The sequence below is a fragment of the Cyclospora cayetanensis genome, unplaced genomic scaffold (genome assembly GCF_002999335.1).
Source record: "Cyclospora cayetanensis isolate NF1_C8 unplaced genomic scaffold, CcayRef3 CcayRef3_contig_77, whole genome shotgun sequence".
NCBI classification, from domain to species: Eukaryota; Apicomplexa; class Conoidasida; order Eucoccidiorida; family Eimeriidae; genus Cyclospora; species Cyclospora cayetanensis.
In genome coordinates, this window is record NW_020312749.1 from 73,530 (window position 1) to 88,276 (window position 14,747).

The 14,747-nt window shown below is 49.3% G+C and overlaps 2 protein-coding genes across 2 annotated transcripts; one reads left to right on the forward strand and one right to left on the reverse strand.

Annotated features, from left to right (window-relative positions):
• Positions 1-10,052: 10,052 nt before the first annotated feature.
• LOC34617717 (nicotinamidase) lies at positions 10,053-11,159 on the forward strand. The gene is made up of 2 exons (XM_022731076.2): positions 10,053-10,718; positions 10,854-11,159. Exons 1-2 carry the CDS (start codon positions 10,053-10,055, stop codon positions 11,157-11,159), a joined length of 972 nt encoding a protein of 323 aa, XP_022590748.2.
• Positions 11,160-12,234: 1,075 nt separating this feature from the next.
• Positions 12,235-14,326, reverse strand: LOC34617716 (stress response protein NST1). Its single transcript, XM_026335681.1, has 7 exons — positions 14,243-14,326; positions 13,926-14,033; positions 13,679-13,794; positions 13,242-13,392; positions 12,933-12,995; positions 12,607-12,684; positions 12,235-12,342 (listed from the first exon to the last, which is right to left on the reverse strand). The coding sequence occupies exons 1-7, from the start codon at positions 14,324-14,326 to the stop codon at positions 12,235-12,237; spliced, it is 708 nt and encodes a 235-aa protein (XP_026191466.1).
• Between the last annotated feature and the right edge of the window lie 421 nt (positions 14,327-14,747).

Below are 14,747 nucleotides of genomic sequence, written 5' to 3' on the forward strand. Positions count from 1 at the left end.
GTTTCTTGAAACATTGTGGCCTGCAGGAGACGTTCGAATATCTCCAAAATGTCGATCAATGACGTGTACCTGCTTTAGTAGCAAATTTTGGGGGCTGCAGAGCCGCACGGTGTTTGTGAGCACAAGGTCTGTGGCGTCGACGTAAGACGTTTAAAGGAGCAGCACCTCTATGAACCAGAGGAAAAACGTCGTTATTCTAAGTTTTACACCTGAGTCGGGAAGGGACGTAGCGCCTCATAGAGATCGACAATATTCAATACCCTCCATGACGTAGGCATGGTCACACTACATAGGCGCCCGTGCAGGGAATGCATCGAATTTTCGCTTACTAGGCAGCGCATCCGTGCTCGGTGCATTTTCTTGGTAAAAGCAAGCCTAAATTAGAGCCAGGAAGTAATGTGTAGACTCAAAGAAATGAAACCGTTGAGGACATGTCTTACCATGCACGGTGATCTCCTGCTGTTGAGATCCCCACAAAGGAGGGGCACAGGTAATGATGGCTAGCAGAAAAGCCGTGAACGCATTCTTGAAACACTAGAAAAGATTAATCGGGAGGCAACAATGCTGTCTTTAAAACTCGATCACCTCACATTTCTCTTCAACTTTGCAAGACTCCGTAGCCTTTCTGACTCGGTGTGCGGACACCTGGGCTGGTCCTTTAGCTACACTGCCCCTGCGTACAGGCAGCTCTACTCCCAAGTCTACGCCTCTTTCTACCCTGAGCTTCCGCTCTAAGCAAACTTATTGGACTGTTTTATGGTTTAGCTTGGTAATGGGAATTATATCGCTCGTGAACTGCGTGTGCCGTGGGGATGCGTACTCAGTGCTCTAGTGTTTGTGAATTTGCCACAAATTGCGCACGCAGGTTGCACGACACCGCGATACTCCCCGTTTTTGCATTCCATAGCGTAGTTTAAGACCCTCTAAATTGTAAAAGGTGTTGCACCCTGGCAGCTCCCCTCCTTGGACACCGCGTACAGTAGGCGGCCGCTTCGCTTCCCCGCGTGCTCCTTGGGTGTGCACGGCAAGGGATCTTCTGTGTTTATTCATTTTCTGAGTGGAGTTCTCTGTATGGCCCTTAAAAGTCGCAATAATTAACCTCCTCTCAGAGGTTTCCCTAGACGGTTCTGCGACACCTCCCTCTGTCCGTCTGTTGAAGCTGGTCACCTTGAGTGGTCAATCCCACCTTGGCGAAATCAAGCCTTCACCACAAGCACGACTCGAGCCCCCCTCTTTGTCATCTTCCACAGCGATTTGGCTGTGGCCACGACGCCTGTCGCTTGTTGGGTAGCGCGTAGCTTCTCGAAAATGGTGGTTCCCTGGAAGCACGGCACAAGGCGAATAACAGGGCACCCTCTCAAGAAAATTGCTCGAGCAGTCAGCCTAGTCCTTCTGACGGTGTGGAGCTGTACGGCGGAGGCTGCAGGGACGCCCTCCTCACCAAAGCAAGTGAGCGCGCTCGTCGTGCGATGGCCAGAAGCCTCTACCATGTAAGCGCGGAAGATGCCTGCTGCCTCCAGAGCATGCAGGTTTGCGTGGCACGTGCATACGCCAGCTGAATCGCTACTCTGGCTGCTGTGCATTCGCTTTGTGCTATTCAATTCTGTTCACGCAGAGTGGAGGCAGCAGGAAATGGGGGCAACTCAGGGTCAGACACGGCGGCCTCCAATTCGGTATGAGCAAAACAAGCTCTTTGCCCCACACACATGCGATGAGACTCCAGATACAGACTTCGCTTGCTGTTTGGCGACTCGGGCTTACTCGGTGTGCGCTGCCGATGAATATTTGTGCAGGATGCGGAAAAACCTGGCGCGTCGGCTGCGTTTGAAGCGGGTGTGGATCAGCGCTCCTTCTGACCCGCTTCATTATATCCAGCCTCAACGAGCCTCATTTTGAGGCTTTTGGTGTGATCTGTGGGGCTGAGGCCAATCGCGTTTCAGCGAAAGAAACACGCTTGCAATACAGTCCCCTTGTACTTCTCCCTGTGTGCCGCCCTCCTGCAGTGGAAGCTTTCGTTGCGAGGCAGCCTACGAGGAGTCAGCTTCTCAAAGCCCTCAAGCATCCCCAAAGCCACGGACTGGAGAGCTTGGCGGTTCCGCCGGTGTTGCAATGCGAGTCGTACCCTTCCATCCGCCTTTACGACGAGTACGATGCTCGAAAAGCCTCTGGTAAAGAGGGTCTTGTGGATCTAGGCAACTTGCACGACGTTGCCGCGGAGTTTGGGCTTTTTGTTTCGAAGCATCGAGTGCAACAAGAGCTGAGACACAAGAAAATGCTGCAACTCAAGTCTCACAGGCGGCTAGGCGTTGGCGTCGTCCAGTGGTGGGTATCGTGAATTAGCCTCTCCCTTGATTTCTGCGTGCCTCCTGTTTCCTGCATTCAAAGGATTGGAGGTGTACAGACACTAGGCTAGGCGCGCACCTGGCACTTGGCTTCAATCCGCGGCTAGACACATATATATATATATGTACATATACATATATATACAAACAAACAAACAAACAAACAAACACACAAACAAACAAACACACAAACAAACAAACAAACAAACACACAAACACACAAACAAACAAACACACAAACAAACAAACAAACAAACACACAAACAAACAAACCAACAAACAAACACACACACACACACACACACAGCCTGACCTGTGCAATCCCGCTCCACTCCCCAGTCCCCCCTGCCCCCCTCCTCCCCCGCCTGCTGCTGCACATGTCTGTTTTGAACCGGAGTTGTTTTGTCTAAAGAAAAAGGGTTTTAAACCCTCCTTTTTCGGGGCCTCGCAAGAGGGCAGCTGCTACCTGCGGCGTCGATGTGGCATGCATGCCGCGTTTTGTGGTCCTTGCATTGCAGCATGCGCTGCTTCTGATGTTTCTTCTGAGACTTCTTCTGCGTGTCTTGTGCGCGTGCTTCCCCAGGAACACCTTCATGATGCGGCCTTCAGCCGTCGACTTGCTGTGGGCTTTGATGGATGGCGTCGCAGAGCACAAGGCGACCCCTGTTGACCGCTTGGATGTGTTGGTATTCCTCCTGCATGAAACTCCGCACTTCAAGACCAAAACCGATAAGCGGCGCATGCTAAAGAATGTGCAGCACGTGGTCAACGTGCTGAGCACCGAACACAGCTGGGGCGCTGCCCATATGAAGAGCCTCAAGAATACTGGGGGAACAGGTTTGCGTTTTGGGAGACTAAACACGCAATCCATCATATGGATTTCGCGCTTTCGTCAGGGGGACCTTTCTTCTCCCCACGTTAATTACGTTTGTCTTGCCCAGCATGCCGTGAATGGCCGCGAAAAAGGCTTTATTGCCGCCGTCCTCCACTTCACGCACGTCGGGAAACTGGCATTCGTCGGAGTCCACCTTCCCGGCTGGGAGTCTCAAGCCTTCCGCTCAGTAATTGCTCATCTTGTGGAGGCTTGTGGCAACAAGCACAAAGGTGACTTTTCTCCTCTACTGCTGCGAACGCTCAAGAGCAAGCCTCTACGGCCGTGGCGTGCCGTAGCACCCCCTGTATGGGGTGCACGTGTGTGCAGCCGTGCCCCTTTGCCGGCTAGGACGCCTTTTTCGTGCAAATATCTACTTCGGGTGTTTCTGCGTTACCCCTTGCATTGGCTGCCTTGTCTGCAATGCGAATCAGGGCTAGACTCCTTCGACGGCGTCTTCATAGGGGGCGACTGGAACGAACATCTGAACACTGACGCTCTGCTGGCCCTTTATTCTACCGTGGAATCATCATCTGGCCAGACTTTTAGGTATCCCGCGCTGAAACATGCGTTAACCAATTTAAATATTCGTGAGTTTCCCCCACCGGGGGCCCCCATGCCCGCCTCCCAGCACTTCTGCCCGTTTTGAATCGTAGGTTAATTGATACTACCCAAGAAGTGGAAACGGGGAAAGGGGGGCTGATGTGCGGGTGTCCGTTAAACTGCATGCGACGCGGCTTTTCCTGGGGCTTTTGTTTGTGGTGCCGGAAGCAGCTCCTCAGAACCGCGTGGCTAAGGCCTTGACAGAAGCCATGTTAGAGGGTCCAGAGAGGGTCAGTAGAGTCTATATGCCGCTCTTATGGGCTGTCGATCGCTTTGGTCGGATGCCTAGGATCTCGAAACAGCACCCGACTACCAAGCGGGAGGAGCCTGTAGTGGCTGTGCTTAGAGACATGGATTTTGACCAGGCAACTGCCTGCTACAAAGGTGGATGGACTTACAAGTACACTCCCGAGCACCTCCCGAAGGCAGAAGCAGTGAGTCTGCTGCACATGTGTAGAGCCCGGATAGCCACCCTACGTTGAGGCAGGCTCCGAAATAACGCACATAAATGATAATTTAACGAATGGCGCATCTGCCTGTGCCCATTTTCCAGGCTCATCCCTTTTTGCGTATGACGCCCTGTATTCATAAGAAAGTTCTCTTGGAAACTCGAGGGGTGGGATTTCTGGACAGGTCAGCAATGAGAATGTCGAAGGCAGCGGGGGCTGATGGGTGGCCAGAAAAGGCAGCGTTCATCGTGGTAGCGAAGCAGGTGTTTGTCCATGGAACTGATCACTCGCAGCAGTTCACAGCATTAGACATTTTGTACCGTTTTTAATTCGTATTTGAGTGTATTTGGGGCCCATAAACGCATTTCTGGAAACGCGAGTGCAAAGCACTGCACCAGAGCGGGGGCCAATGTTTCTTTGCCGCTGCATCTTCCCACAAGTACTCATTGGGTTGGTGCAATGAGCTCGATTATGTTTTTATGAAGGCGCAACATGTAAAGGCACTGCAGGCACAATCGAAGGCAGCATGACGAAACTATCAAAGCAAGCTTGACTGTCTGTGTATGCCGATCGTGGAGCTAATTGGTATATCTTCGTGGCACACCTTACTTTAGCAATCACGGTTTTATGAAGTATGCTGCCGTCGAATGCAGTTGATCTGCTTTCCAGAAGCCTATCAATTATTCTTGACCTTATATTTGCATGAGTCATCCAAGACCATCGTGTCCATCTCCTTTTGGCGGGGTAATATTTGCGTTGTAGGGAAGTTTCAATGCGCTTTCTCAACGCTTGGCATTTTTCACAAATAGTGGAAGTTCTCTTCCACCAAGACTGCTCGACACTTTTAAGTCTGTAGATTTCAGCAAAAACTTGAGCCAGGGCTACTACTACACGCAGTCACGGGCACTATCAACTCAGCAGTTGCCATCAAGCATTTTTCTGTTGCACTCAACAGTAGCTCGGAAGGTAGAGTAATCCTTGTTTTCAGCAGATATCACTGATTTAACCTGTTCACCAAAGTTAGTACGATCTGGTTTTAGGGCGAGAAAACTCCGGTCAGCAATGAGCGACCTCTGTTATGCAAGCAGCATCGTCATGTAGTATTGCAGCGCCAGAAAAATTTTAGTAATCAGGGAAAGAATGGAGCAACTGCTTCAACAAAGGTAGCAGAGGTGCATCTACCGTTTTAACAAGAGCTGGAGCTGTAGTGTGCGAAACTCATCGCTTCTGTTTCCTCCATATTTTTGTCGTTTGTACTGGATGCCTTCCCTTACTGTCCTCTGAGACGTTTGGTCGCGTGGTGTTTCCACAGCACAAAGGCGGATAGCCATGCGTTGTGGCACGATCATTGTAACGCTGCATCCAAAGCCTCCACAGGAGGTGCATAACTCTAGTCGCAACACACAGCAAGCCGGCCAAAGCCTTTGAAAAAGTTAGCTGTTTGTCTGCCGCCTCTCCTCAGAGCTCCAACGAAGCGAACAACTTACCTAGGATGGACGTTGCGGAGCCCTTAATTATATCGAGTTTTCATGGCTAGTTGCCTGGAGTACCTTTAGCAAACGCGCACAACGCTGCTTTCAATTGTAGGTATCGAGGTAACAGTACTTTGCAAATGAAATAGATATACAAGCAAACGAAACCGGTTAGTCGATTCTGTATTTTTACATCTGAACTGAATAAAACTAGACTACTAGAAGGCATCTAAATGTCTCTTAGCCCGCTACAATCACTACCTTCACCCCTAGTTGGCCATGGTAGGCTGTATAGCTAGGCACAACCAGAGCACAGTGGAGATTCTTGCATCCCGTTCAAGTTTTCTGTATAGTCATGGTGTCTACGCACCCAGCACTCCGCGAAAGGTATTTTGAGGCGCCCCTACTTCAAGATTTGCCAACTAGGTGTGGCCCATTAGAAACCAAAGCCATCTGTCAATGAAACGGCTAGGTTCACGCAAGCTTTAAAAGTCTTATGCGTGGGTAGGGCGAAATGGCTTAGCGAAGGCTGGCACTTCGTAAGCAACTCCAACAAACTGTTGGCTCAAGCCGAACGAAAGAGGAAAGTATGAGACGATCTGTGTCTTGGATTGCCTGGCAAGCAAGTTTGTTTTTTGTGAATTATGTGTAGTCCAATTAAAGTGGGAACTGTACAGAGCCATAGTAGTACAATAGGTGGACTTTCATTAGTGCTTCTTTGGCGAATTGCCAAAAGCTCTACCGCCGTCTACATAGGCCTCCTGTATATTGCATCAGATTCAGTAGCTTGCAACTTCAACAATTCTTCTAGAATAAAAGCAGCAAGAGCTTGGCAAACTTGGAGGGAACAATTCCCGTCGCCATCTTCCTTACACAACCAATCCAGTCACTAAATCCAGCTGCTCATACATGGTTTCTTGTCGCACCTGAAGGCAATTTAGTAAGATGGAGAACAGCGTATCCCATGTCAATTATCGCATGGCACACTGGATGCTTCTAGTCTTACTTTTGAGGCAGCTCATTGATGGCTTGAGCTGACGCATTAGCAGACTGCGCCGACGTGTAATACAGTAATTGAGTCGCGCCGTAGCAGTCTAATCGCGTGGTACAACACTTACCCAGGCAGCACAGGACACGGCTAGGAAGGCTTCACTGAGAATGGACATCTGTAGGTAATGTGCTGGACCCATCACAGCCATACACCAATACGCATGCATACTCACCAGTCAGTTTCGCCCCCAGTGGTACACAGTGCACATTTTAGACCGCCTTGCCCAGAAACGCACAAGCACTTGTCGTGGCATTTCGCTCTTCCATCCAGACAGCGACAGTCGTTGAGGTCAGCGTAGGATTTACTGTGCCTGACACCACATACAAATGGCCATCAAATATTAATTACAGTTGTGCTTGCTTATGTGGAATATCCGGAAGTATACGTGGCTACACGGCGGTAACACTCCGAAGTACGGTTGCCCTTGGTAAGTACATCGGTACGATGCGTATCGTGAGCTTGCAATAGGTAGATGAAGCGAGCAGGGTACGGTGAAAGAATAGCCGCCTTCTTAGCGGACTCATAACAGGTATTGAGTACAGGGACGTAAGCTTAAGCTGTTGAGTGGCTCGCTGTAATGTCCATTATTTCAGGCTATTCACCTCCCCCGATACCAGAGCTTTTGCACCTTTGGAGTCAGGTGTGCCCTGTATGAGTTAGGCCAGAGCAAGGCATTATCGCGAAAGGCCAATTCAAGGCATCCACTAAAGCAAACAGGCGGCGTGTAATACGTAGCTCGCACAATAATGCTTGTTACGTTTGCACGCTGCTCAGCGTATTAGTTTGTGCAAAGCGATACCTCTCTATTTGCTGCCAAGAGTGAGCTACAACAGGCGCCTGCTCGTAGGGCTGGATAGTAGCACTATCGGAGGTGGTATCAGAGGGTTTATTTGACTATAATACACCGCTGTGTAGAATTTTAAGCCTTCTGTAAAGCGCCAAAGGCAAAGAGCACCTGCACTGATTTAGCGATCACCATAGCAGTGGTAATCGTAGAGCTTTCGTGTGCGTGCACAACTTGTTACAGCAGAGCATGCTGAAATGAACAATATTCTTGTTGGTTTATCAATATAGCGTCGACAAACCGTGCTTCTTAGACATAAAGCACAAGTGAGTCTTAAAATCACGGGGCTTCGGCCCCCATTTTACGCTGTGCAGCAATACTTCGTACTCAGCAGAAGATAATGCACAGGCAGTCTCAGCCTCAGGAAAACGCTGAAGCTCACTACATATCAACCCGATAAGCACGCTGAGCGGCCTAAAGATGCTGCCAGACGAAGCTAAGCGTTTTCAGTAGCTCCAACATATTCGACTCGCATAGATGATCAACAACATCGAAGCAATTAAAGACTACCCGTAAGACCACGCACGCTTGGGAGTAGCCATGGGGTTAGAGGAGATTCAGGCGTCAGCCAGAGACAAAGATGAGACACAATGCTTTGGAGATATCTTTGTTGCATGTAAATTCTCTGTGCAGGGGCTTCACAGCTTCCTATATCGTTCTTTCGTGAGGAACAAAAGGAGCCTTTGCCACATTCCCAGGATATACCCACGTCAAAGCAAGCAACAGTTCCTTTTCACCAAGTGTCTACCTTGTTTTCAAGAAGCGCTACCATATTTTAAATAACGAAGAATGTGGTAGGAGTGAGAGGGTGCAGCCATTAAAGGCCCCGCTAAATGCCTGGACAACCAGGAGAAACGCGTTGAAATGTGCAACAACCATAAGGCATGAGATGCAGCACAAAAGACTCCTGCAGCTCCAGTTTTTCGCTATTAGTTAAGCACAATCCACCCTAGCCGACTCCTCATAAAGACAGTTTGCAGAACTATACTATGGTCATTACAGGCGACTTGGTCCACGTCTTCACAAAGTTTGACGATCCATCCTGTGCCATTCGTCAGGGAAGCAGCAGCTCGTCAGCGAGAATTCCAAAGGAAACTCTTGTCACAAATGACTTGTTTGAACTTTGCGACTGTAGATCAAAACCACTGTCTCATACTGGGGGCCATGGCAGCAAGAGAAGAGTGTCAAGGGCGAATTTTTCCCCTTGCTGTTGTACGCAGATCACATAGACCATTGATGTATATTGGCTGATCACTAGAGGGTGCAGATTTAGAAGCTACGGCATGTTATGTGCAGCATACAACGCTCCATCTAAGGCCTTCGCAGGGAGACGCTCGACTCCAGACTCTCCACAATGTCACCAAGTAGGAAGTTTTTGCGATTTTTCAAGAAACTCCCTCCTAAGCCTGCCCGCGTCCCCCACAGTTCCTCACGAGAAGGGAAAGACACCTATGGTACGCGTAGCTGCACCCTTCATGCATTTCGAGCATGCACAGCTTGTTTTACATGATGCCTAGTGCCCATGCACGCTGCACTGCAACTTCTCCTGTCGAGCCAGCAGCACTCTACGACAAACAAGGCATACGAAGAGATAAACCAGAAAAACTATCAGCCAAGTGTCATATAAATGTGGTTACCTTTGTAGAATGCGTTCAATTATGGCTTAGCATGCTAAACGATACAACAGATGCAAAAATACCCTGCGTTTACTTTTATAGTACTTGGACACCGGACTCCGCATACCACTAACTCATAACACAAGCAGCCGAGCCCAATAGTCAATTCTTTTTTAATTCCCTTTTGAATTTACTTAGTTTTGCACGCCACGCCGAAGCGTGTCTTTTGGCGCGGAACATGAGAGACATGCAGCATCCAAATACGCTACAACGGGGTACAGGTAGCACAGACTCGTGTAAGCATGTCGTCACTCCTCATTCGGCTGCAAGTAGCAAAAAGTAAAATGACACGGAGCTAGAATCTAGGAAGCAGCCTCCCATAATGGAAAAGGGTTGCCTGCGTGCTGCAAGGGGAAATAGAGACGCAGCCAATGTCCGTAAATTCTCATTAAAGCCTTAAATGGAACCTTTTGATGGTTATGTAACTGCCTGGATCGAACTCGCGGAGGAATCTCCACAGGTTTCTTCCGTTGCAAGCCAGGCGGAAGTCAATTAACGGCATCTGGCGCATGCACGGATAGTCCCCGGGGTGCCCTATAGCTCCTGTTCAACTTGAATACCGCTGCCAATCCATTTTGCCTCGAGGTTCCAATCTTTCTGAGTCGTGTGTATCTTCTAAAAACAGAATCGGTATGCTTCCATAAATTACCAACTGTTACCTTACCACCCAAGCCCAGTGAAGGTCTCTTAGCGGGGCGTGAACTCATAGGGCCTCTGGTGACGACAAGCGCATGCAACAGTATAATGGACGACATCCTGGATGACCTTAGCTGTAAAGATGTTTGTTGCTTGCTTGTAACGGATGCACAACATGACTTCTGCGAAGGCACGCTTGCCGCTCCGCGCGGCTTGCAAACAGCCAAGCGGTTAGGCGAAATGTTGCGCCAACTGCGGCGGAGCGGCGCAAACAATTTGGGTCATGCAAAGTCAGGGCTTTTGAAAAGCCAAACGACCAAGATCAGAAACTGTGAAGAGCTCACGCTTTCTTCGGATTTTGGAACGATCTCGCTTATGTCGGAAGGTTCAGGTGGACACGACCAGAGAGATTCTACGTACAGTTGGTGTGATCTTGTTGTATTTTCTCTGGACTGGCACCCTCCGGATCACGTGTCCTTTCTGAGTTCACACTCGGCGGATTGCATGCACTCGATCTGCACGTGTGCCAGCACCGGCATCAATTCTTCTGCCCGGCCTGCAGCCAATGCAGCTCTGAAAGAAGCCAACAGGTCTCTTGGACTAGACAAGGCGTGGACTGTTGTGCGTAGCTCCCCAGGTGCGGGGAATGCTGACGCTGCCACTGTTCGATTGTGGCCTGCACACTGCGTGCAAGGCACACCTGGGGCCAAGTTGCACCGAGCGGTCCAGCCCCAAGTCGGGGATCTCGTCGTTTTCAAGGGTTCCCTCTCTTCTGTAAGACCTAGACATTACGGCAGTCATCAGTTTTGCAATGGTCTTGCTTGCTAGCAGTACGGTGATGACACAAAGGGTACTCTCGATGCGTAGTGCGTAGGGTGCAAGGTTGCGTGTGGTTTGTGTTTGCAACAGGCGGAGTGCTTCTCTGCTTGCGGTAATGAAGACGATCCTACTGGGCTGGTTCAAGTACTAAGATCACGGGGTGTAAGCACAGTGGCGGTTTGTGGATTTTGCTTGGACTTTTGTGTTGCTGAAAGTGCGATTGCGTTGCGGGCTGCCGGATTTCCCAATGTTGTCGTCCTAACCGACCTAACTGTGGCAATAAACGAGGCCAAACAACATGATTCACTGCAATACCTCGAAGCTCAGCAGGTTAGGTGTCTAAGTCTTGCAGAGTTTATCGAGGAGAGGTCCAGGCTGGCCCCTGCGGAGTCCTAATTGCCCTACTTATGCAGTTTTCACCCAAGGCGGTCCACAGTGGTTTTCCCTAGACAGCTTCTACAAAAGAGCGGTTCATCTGGAGCTACTGCAGGTCCCAGCGTCGCTCTTTTACTTGTTTAGTGGAGCTGTTGGAATACTTGTTGTCTAGCTGTACATTCGTTTCTTCGGGTAAGTATATCCGCTGTAACACTATCAAGTTGTGTTGGGTCGTTTTCTGCATTGCATACCGTTTCAGAGCTACAGCAAGCTCTATTATTAGTTCTGAACAGAGATATAGCGGTCGCAGTAGCTGGCACTGCAAGCCAGTTTTGCACTCTATATTAGTGACTGCAGTGTACGCATTGCCACGCTCAAGACCAGGAATTATGGCCACTGTCGAGAACACCAAAAAGCATAAGAACAGAGGGCACATATCAATAGGGAAATTAAGAAAGACGATTATAGTAGGGACGCATATGGACAGGTAGGTCTTTACTGTGCACGACCTGTAGCACGGCTGGAGCACCAACGTGAAGTCCCAATGCTTATGGTGCTGCAGCAGGGAACAGCGCATATGCGCAACTCCCAATTGAAATGCTGACGAGTAGACTAAGAATGCATGGGTCATGAAAGTCTGGTCCATAGATTACGAGCCCATATAACTCAGTCTGGAGGCGTTAAAGGGCTAGTCCAGGGAGAGCGCCTCAGTCAGACCGTTGGCTCCGTGCTTCCGTCACTTCGCCATTTGCTAGTGGGCTTCGTGAGCCTTCCATTTCCCTCATGAATCTTGCATGGGCCATCTTCGAGGCCGACGGGGATGTTTGTCCCTTATTATAGTTTGAACCGCTGCCACTGTTAGTCTGCGCGGAAAACGCACCGCAGCACTGGACGGTTGCTTGCATTGCCGCTACGGTGCCATGACAAAGGAAATGGCTCACTTGTCCTTTCTGTGTGTGCCTTGACACAATTTTTGGGCGCTGTTCATTCCTGGGGGCAGCATGATGTTGCTGTCAGCCTATCCTATGTGCCACCCTGTCCACCTGTGCCCCAGTGCATTTTGCTATTTCATGTTCAGCTGCAAGGGTTCAAGGGCTCATGGGTTGTTGCTGCATGACAAGCTGACTCTGTCGTGGCTGGCACATGGGCGCGGGCTCGCATTTAAAGCAGCATCGAGTTCTTGACACACAGTACGCTGTTGCGCCTGTAAACGCGGCATCACGCACTCCTCGCTACAACATGGAGCAGGCAATTGCCGCATCTCCCCAGAGGGACGCCTTTGCGTCCGTCAGGCACTCCCCAAAACCCGAAAAATTCAGTGTTCCTCTTAATGAAGTATGACGATATCTCAGGTATCGCTATGCAGCTGTGAGGCGGATGCAGTGAACCCATATGGCGATCGGCTAAAATTGGGAATTGCTATCAAACTTGTTAGGTTCATATATACTACGGCTGCCTTATATGTTACATGGGTCTTCTGGAGCCTAGCAATCAATTCCATCTCTTCACGTTCCAGTTTGGCGACCTGTGCGGTAAATTCCTGCATCTGCATAACGCCAAGCGACCATCAGATGATATGAACTAGAGCCATCTGGATGCTGGGTGAGAAGTTGTTTAGAACCACAGAATATCTCAAAGGCTTAAATACCCAAGCGCTGTCACCTAGGAACCGTGCAGCACACAGTGCCTACCAGTACAAAAAGAAGAAAGTAGTTTTGTTATTAGGTATTCCTTGCAGCTCTCCGAACACTTGAGCTGGACATTCAAACAGTGGAAATCTGGAATTTTAGCTACCTTTCTTTCTTCTTCGGCTACTCTGGCGTCGTAGTTAGAGTGAGTCTCCTCGATACGTCTTTGCTGAAGTACAGTGCATCAGCAAGCGAGCTACTAGACGGTATGCCATCAAGCACAAGTGTCGACGCCACCTTTTTGCACATAGCCATACCTTTACCTATTAATCGCTAATGCCTGCACCTATGGAATCAAGGATGTGTCACTCAATGGTGTATATGATTTTTGGACGCCTTTCTGGTAGAGTTGCATGTATCCAAACGCGTGTTGCGGCAGACGCTGGAACGAATTTATGTCTTCATTGGAGTGCACCTGTTCAAGCTGGCGCCTCTCGCGGAACTTCTTTTGCTCTCTACGGACTTGTTGGGACCGCTGAATGTTGTATTCGTGCTGCTCCTCATCGTAGTGACGTCTCTGTTCGGCTGCTAGTGCATGCTCGCGCTTCACTCGCAGCACGTCTTGTCTACCCGAAGCATCAAGAAGCATAGTTGCTAGCTATCGTTTGTTTCAAAGATGAAAAAACACATTATGGGAGTAGCCAGTAGGTATTGGCTGTGTTGCATGCAATCTTTAGCAAGCTATTCGCTGAGAGCAGGGGGAAGACTGGCCTGGTGCTTGAACTCAGCAGCTTGCGTTGTTCTTAATCCTCCTAACTACGCTATGCAGTTGTTTGCACACGATAAAACACGAGAACTTTAAGCCCCGTTGACTTGAAGGTGTGCAGTCAGAGCATATGTGTTTGTGCGCACCTTTTGGCTTCTTCCTGCCGTTTTCTGGCCTCGTCTCTGGCCTTCTTGTCACGCTCACGTTGGGCTGCATACGCCTGTTGCACTTCCAAGACCTGCTGTGCTCTCTCCGCTTGTTGCTACAAAAGTTTGCAGGGCGGCAGAGCGTAACAAACCACCACAAGCGGCATTGGTTTACTGATGAGCCGATGCATGTTCTATGTTGGTCATACAGCCTCCCATACATATTAAAAGGTGCATCAATGCTTACTTTCTGGCGCATTTCGTGGCGTTTCTTCTCTCGCTGGCGGATTTCGTCCAGTGCGTGAGTTTTTCTGATTAGCTGCTCAACCTTTTTCTTGGCCTTCGCATCTTCTAGCTGCATGACGAGAAGCCAGTGGTGGAAATGCAAATCGCTACGAGCTTGAACGTAATGCGCTGCTACGATACTAGAGCAACATGACATAGGAAAACGGCAGTTTATGATTAGTTGGCGTCCCGCATTTTTGGGCAGTGTAAAGTGCGCTGTTCCAGTGCCTAGGATACTGTCCTGTGGGTAAAAGAGTGTAAACTTTCTCATAGGTGTACCCGAAGGAGGGCTATGCGGTTGGCTAAGAGTTGTACGTCAAGTTCAGCCTGTTTGCGCTGATCCTTTGCCTCCGCTAAAGACATTTTTGCGGTTCGCGCTACGACCGCCATGTTCTGATTGGTACAGTTCCGACTCTTCACCAAAGGAAATGATCCTTTGTTTGCGTCCAATGACGAGATTGCCCCATATGTGACTGAAACTTATGAAGGAAAGCTGGTGTGACGAAGCAATTATTTTGTTATTGAGGAAGCATATGTTATCTTGCGTAGTCACATAACACTGATTTAGCCAGCAAAGCCTTTAGAGTACCCCTTTAGGGCTTTTAAACTTGAGGTCACGTGTACCACGACTCGGGTTTTCTATGGGATTTTAAATATATGTTTTCCTTTACCCACGGGTCAGCGCCGTTGAACCGGTTCTATCAAACTAGGTTTGGAACGTGAAATCGATTTCCCCGTTGTCTGGAGTAGAAGGAACATGTCAGCATTGACATACATGACAGTT

Bases quoted from the DNA above. Each gene is read 5' to 3' on its own strand.
- LOC34617717 (XM_022731076.2), top strand. From the start codon at position 10,053: ATGGACGACATCCTGGATGACCTTAGCTGTAAAGATGTTTGTTGCTTG. The intron at 10,719-10,853 runs GTAAGACCTAGA...TGTTTGCAACAG, and splicing joins TCAAGGGTTCCCTCTCTTCT to GCGGAGTGCTTCTCTGCTTG.
- LOC34617716 (XM_026335681.1), bottom strand. From the start codon at position 14,326: ATGTCTTTAGCGGAGGCAAAGGATCAGCGCAAACAGGCTGAACTTGAC. The intron at 12,685-12,932 runs GTAGCTAAAATT...GGCGTTATGCAG, and splicing joins TAGCCGAAGAAGAAAGAAAG to ATGCAGGAATTTACCGCACA. The intron at 12,343-12,606 runs GTAACATATAAG...CCGCGTTTACAG, and splicing joins CTAGGCTCCAGAAGACCCAT to GCGCAACAGCGTACTGTGTG.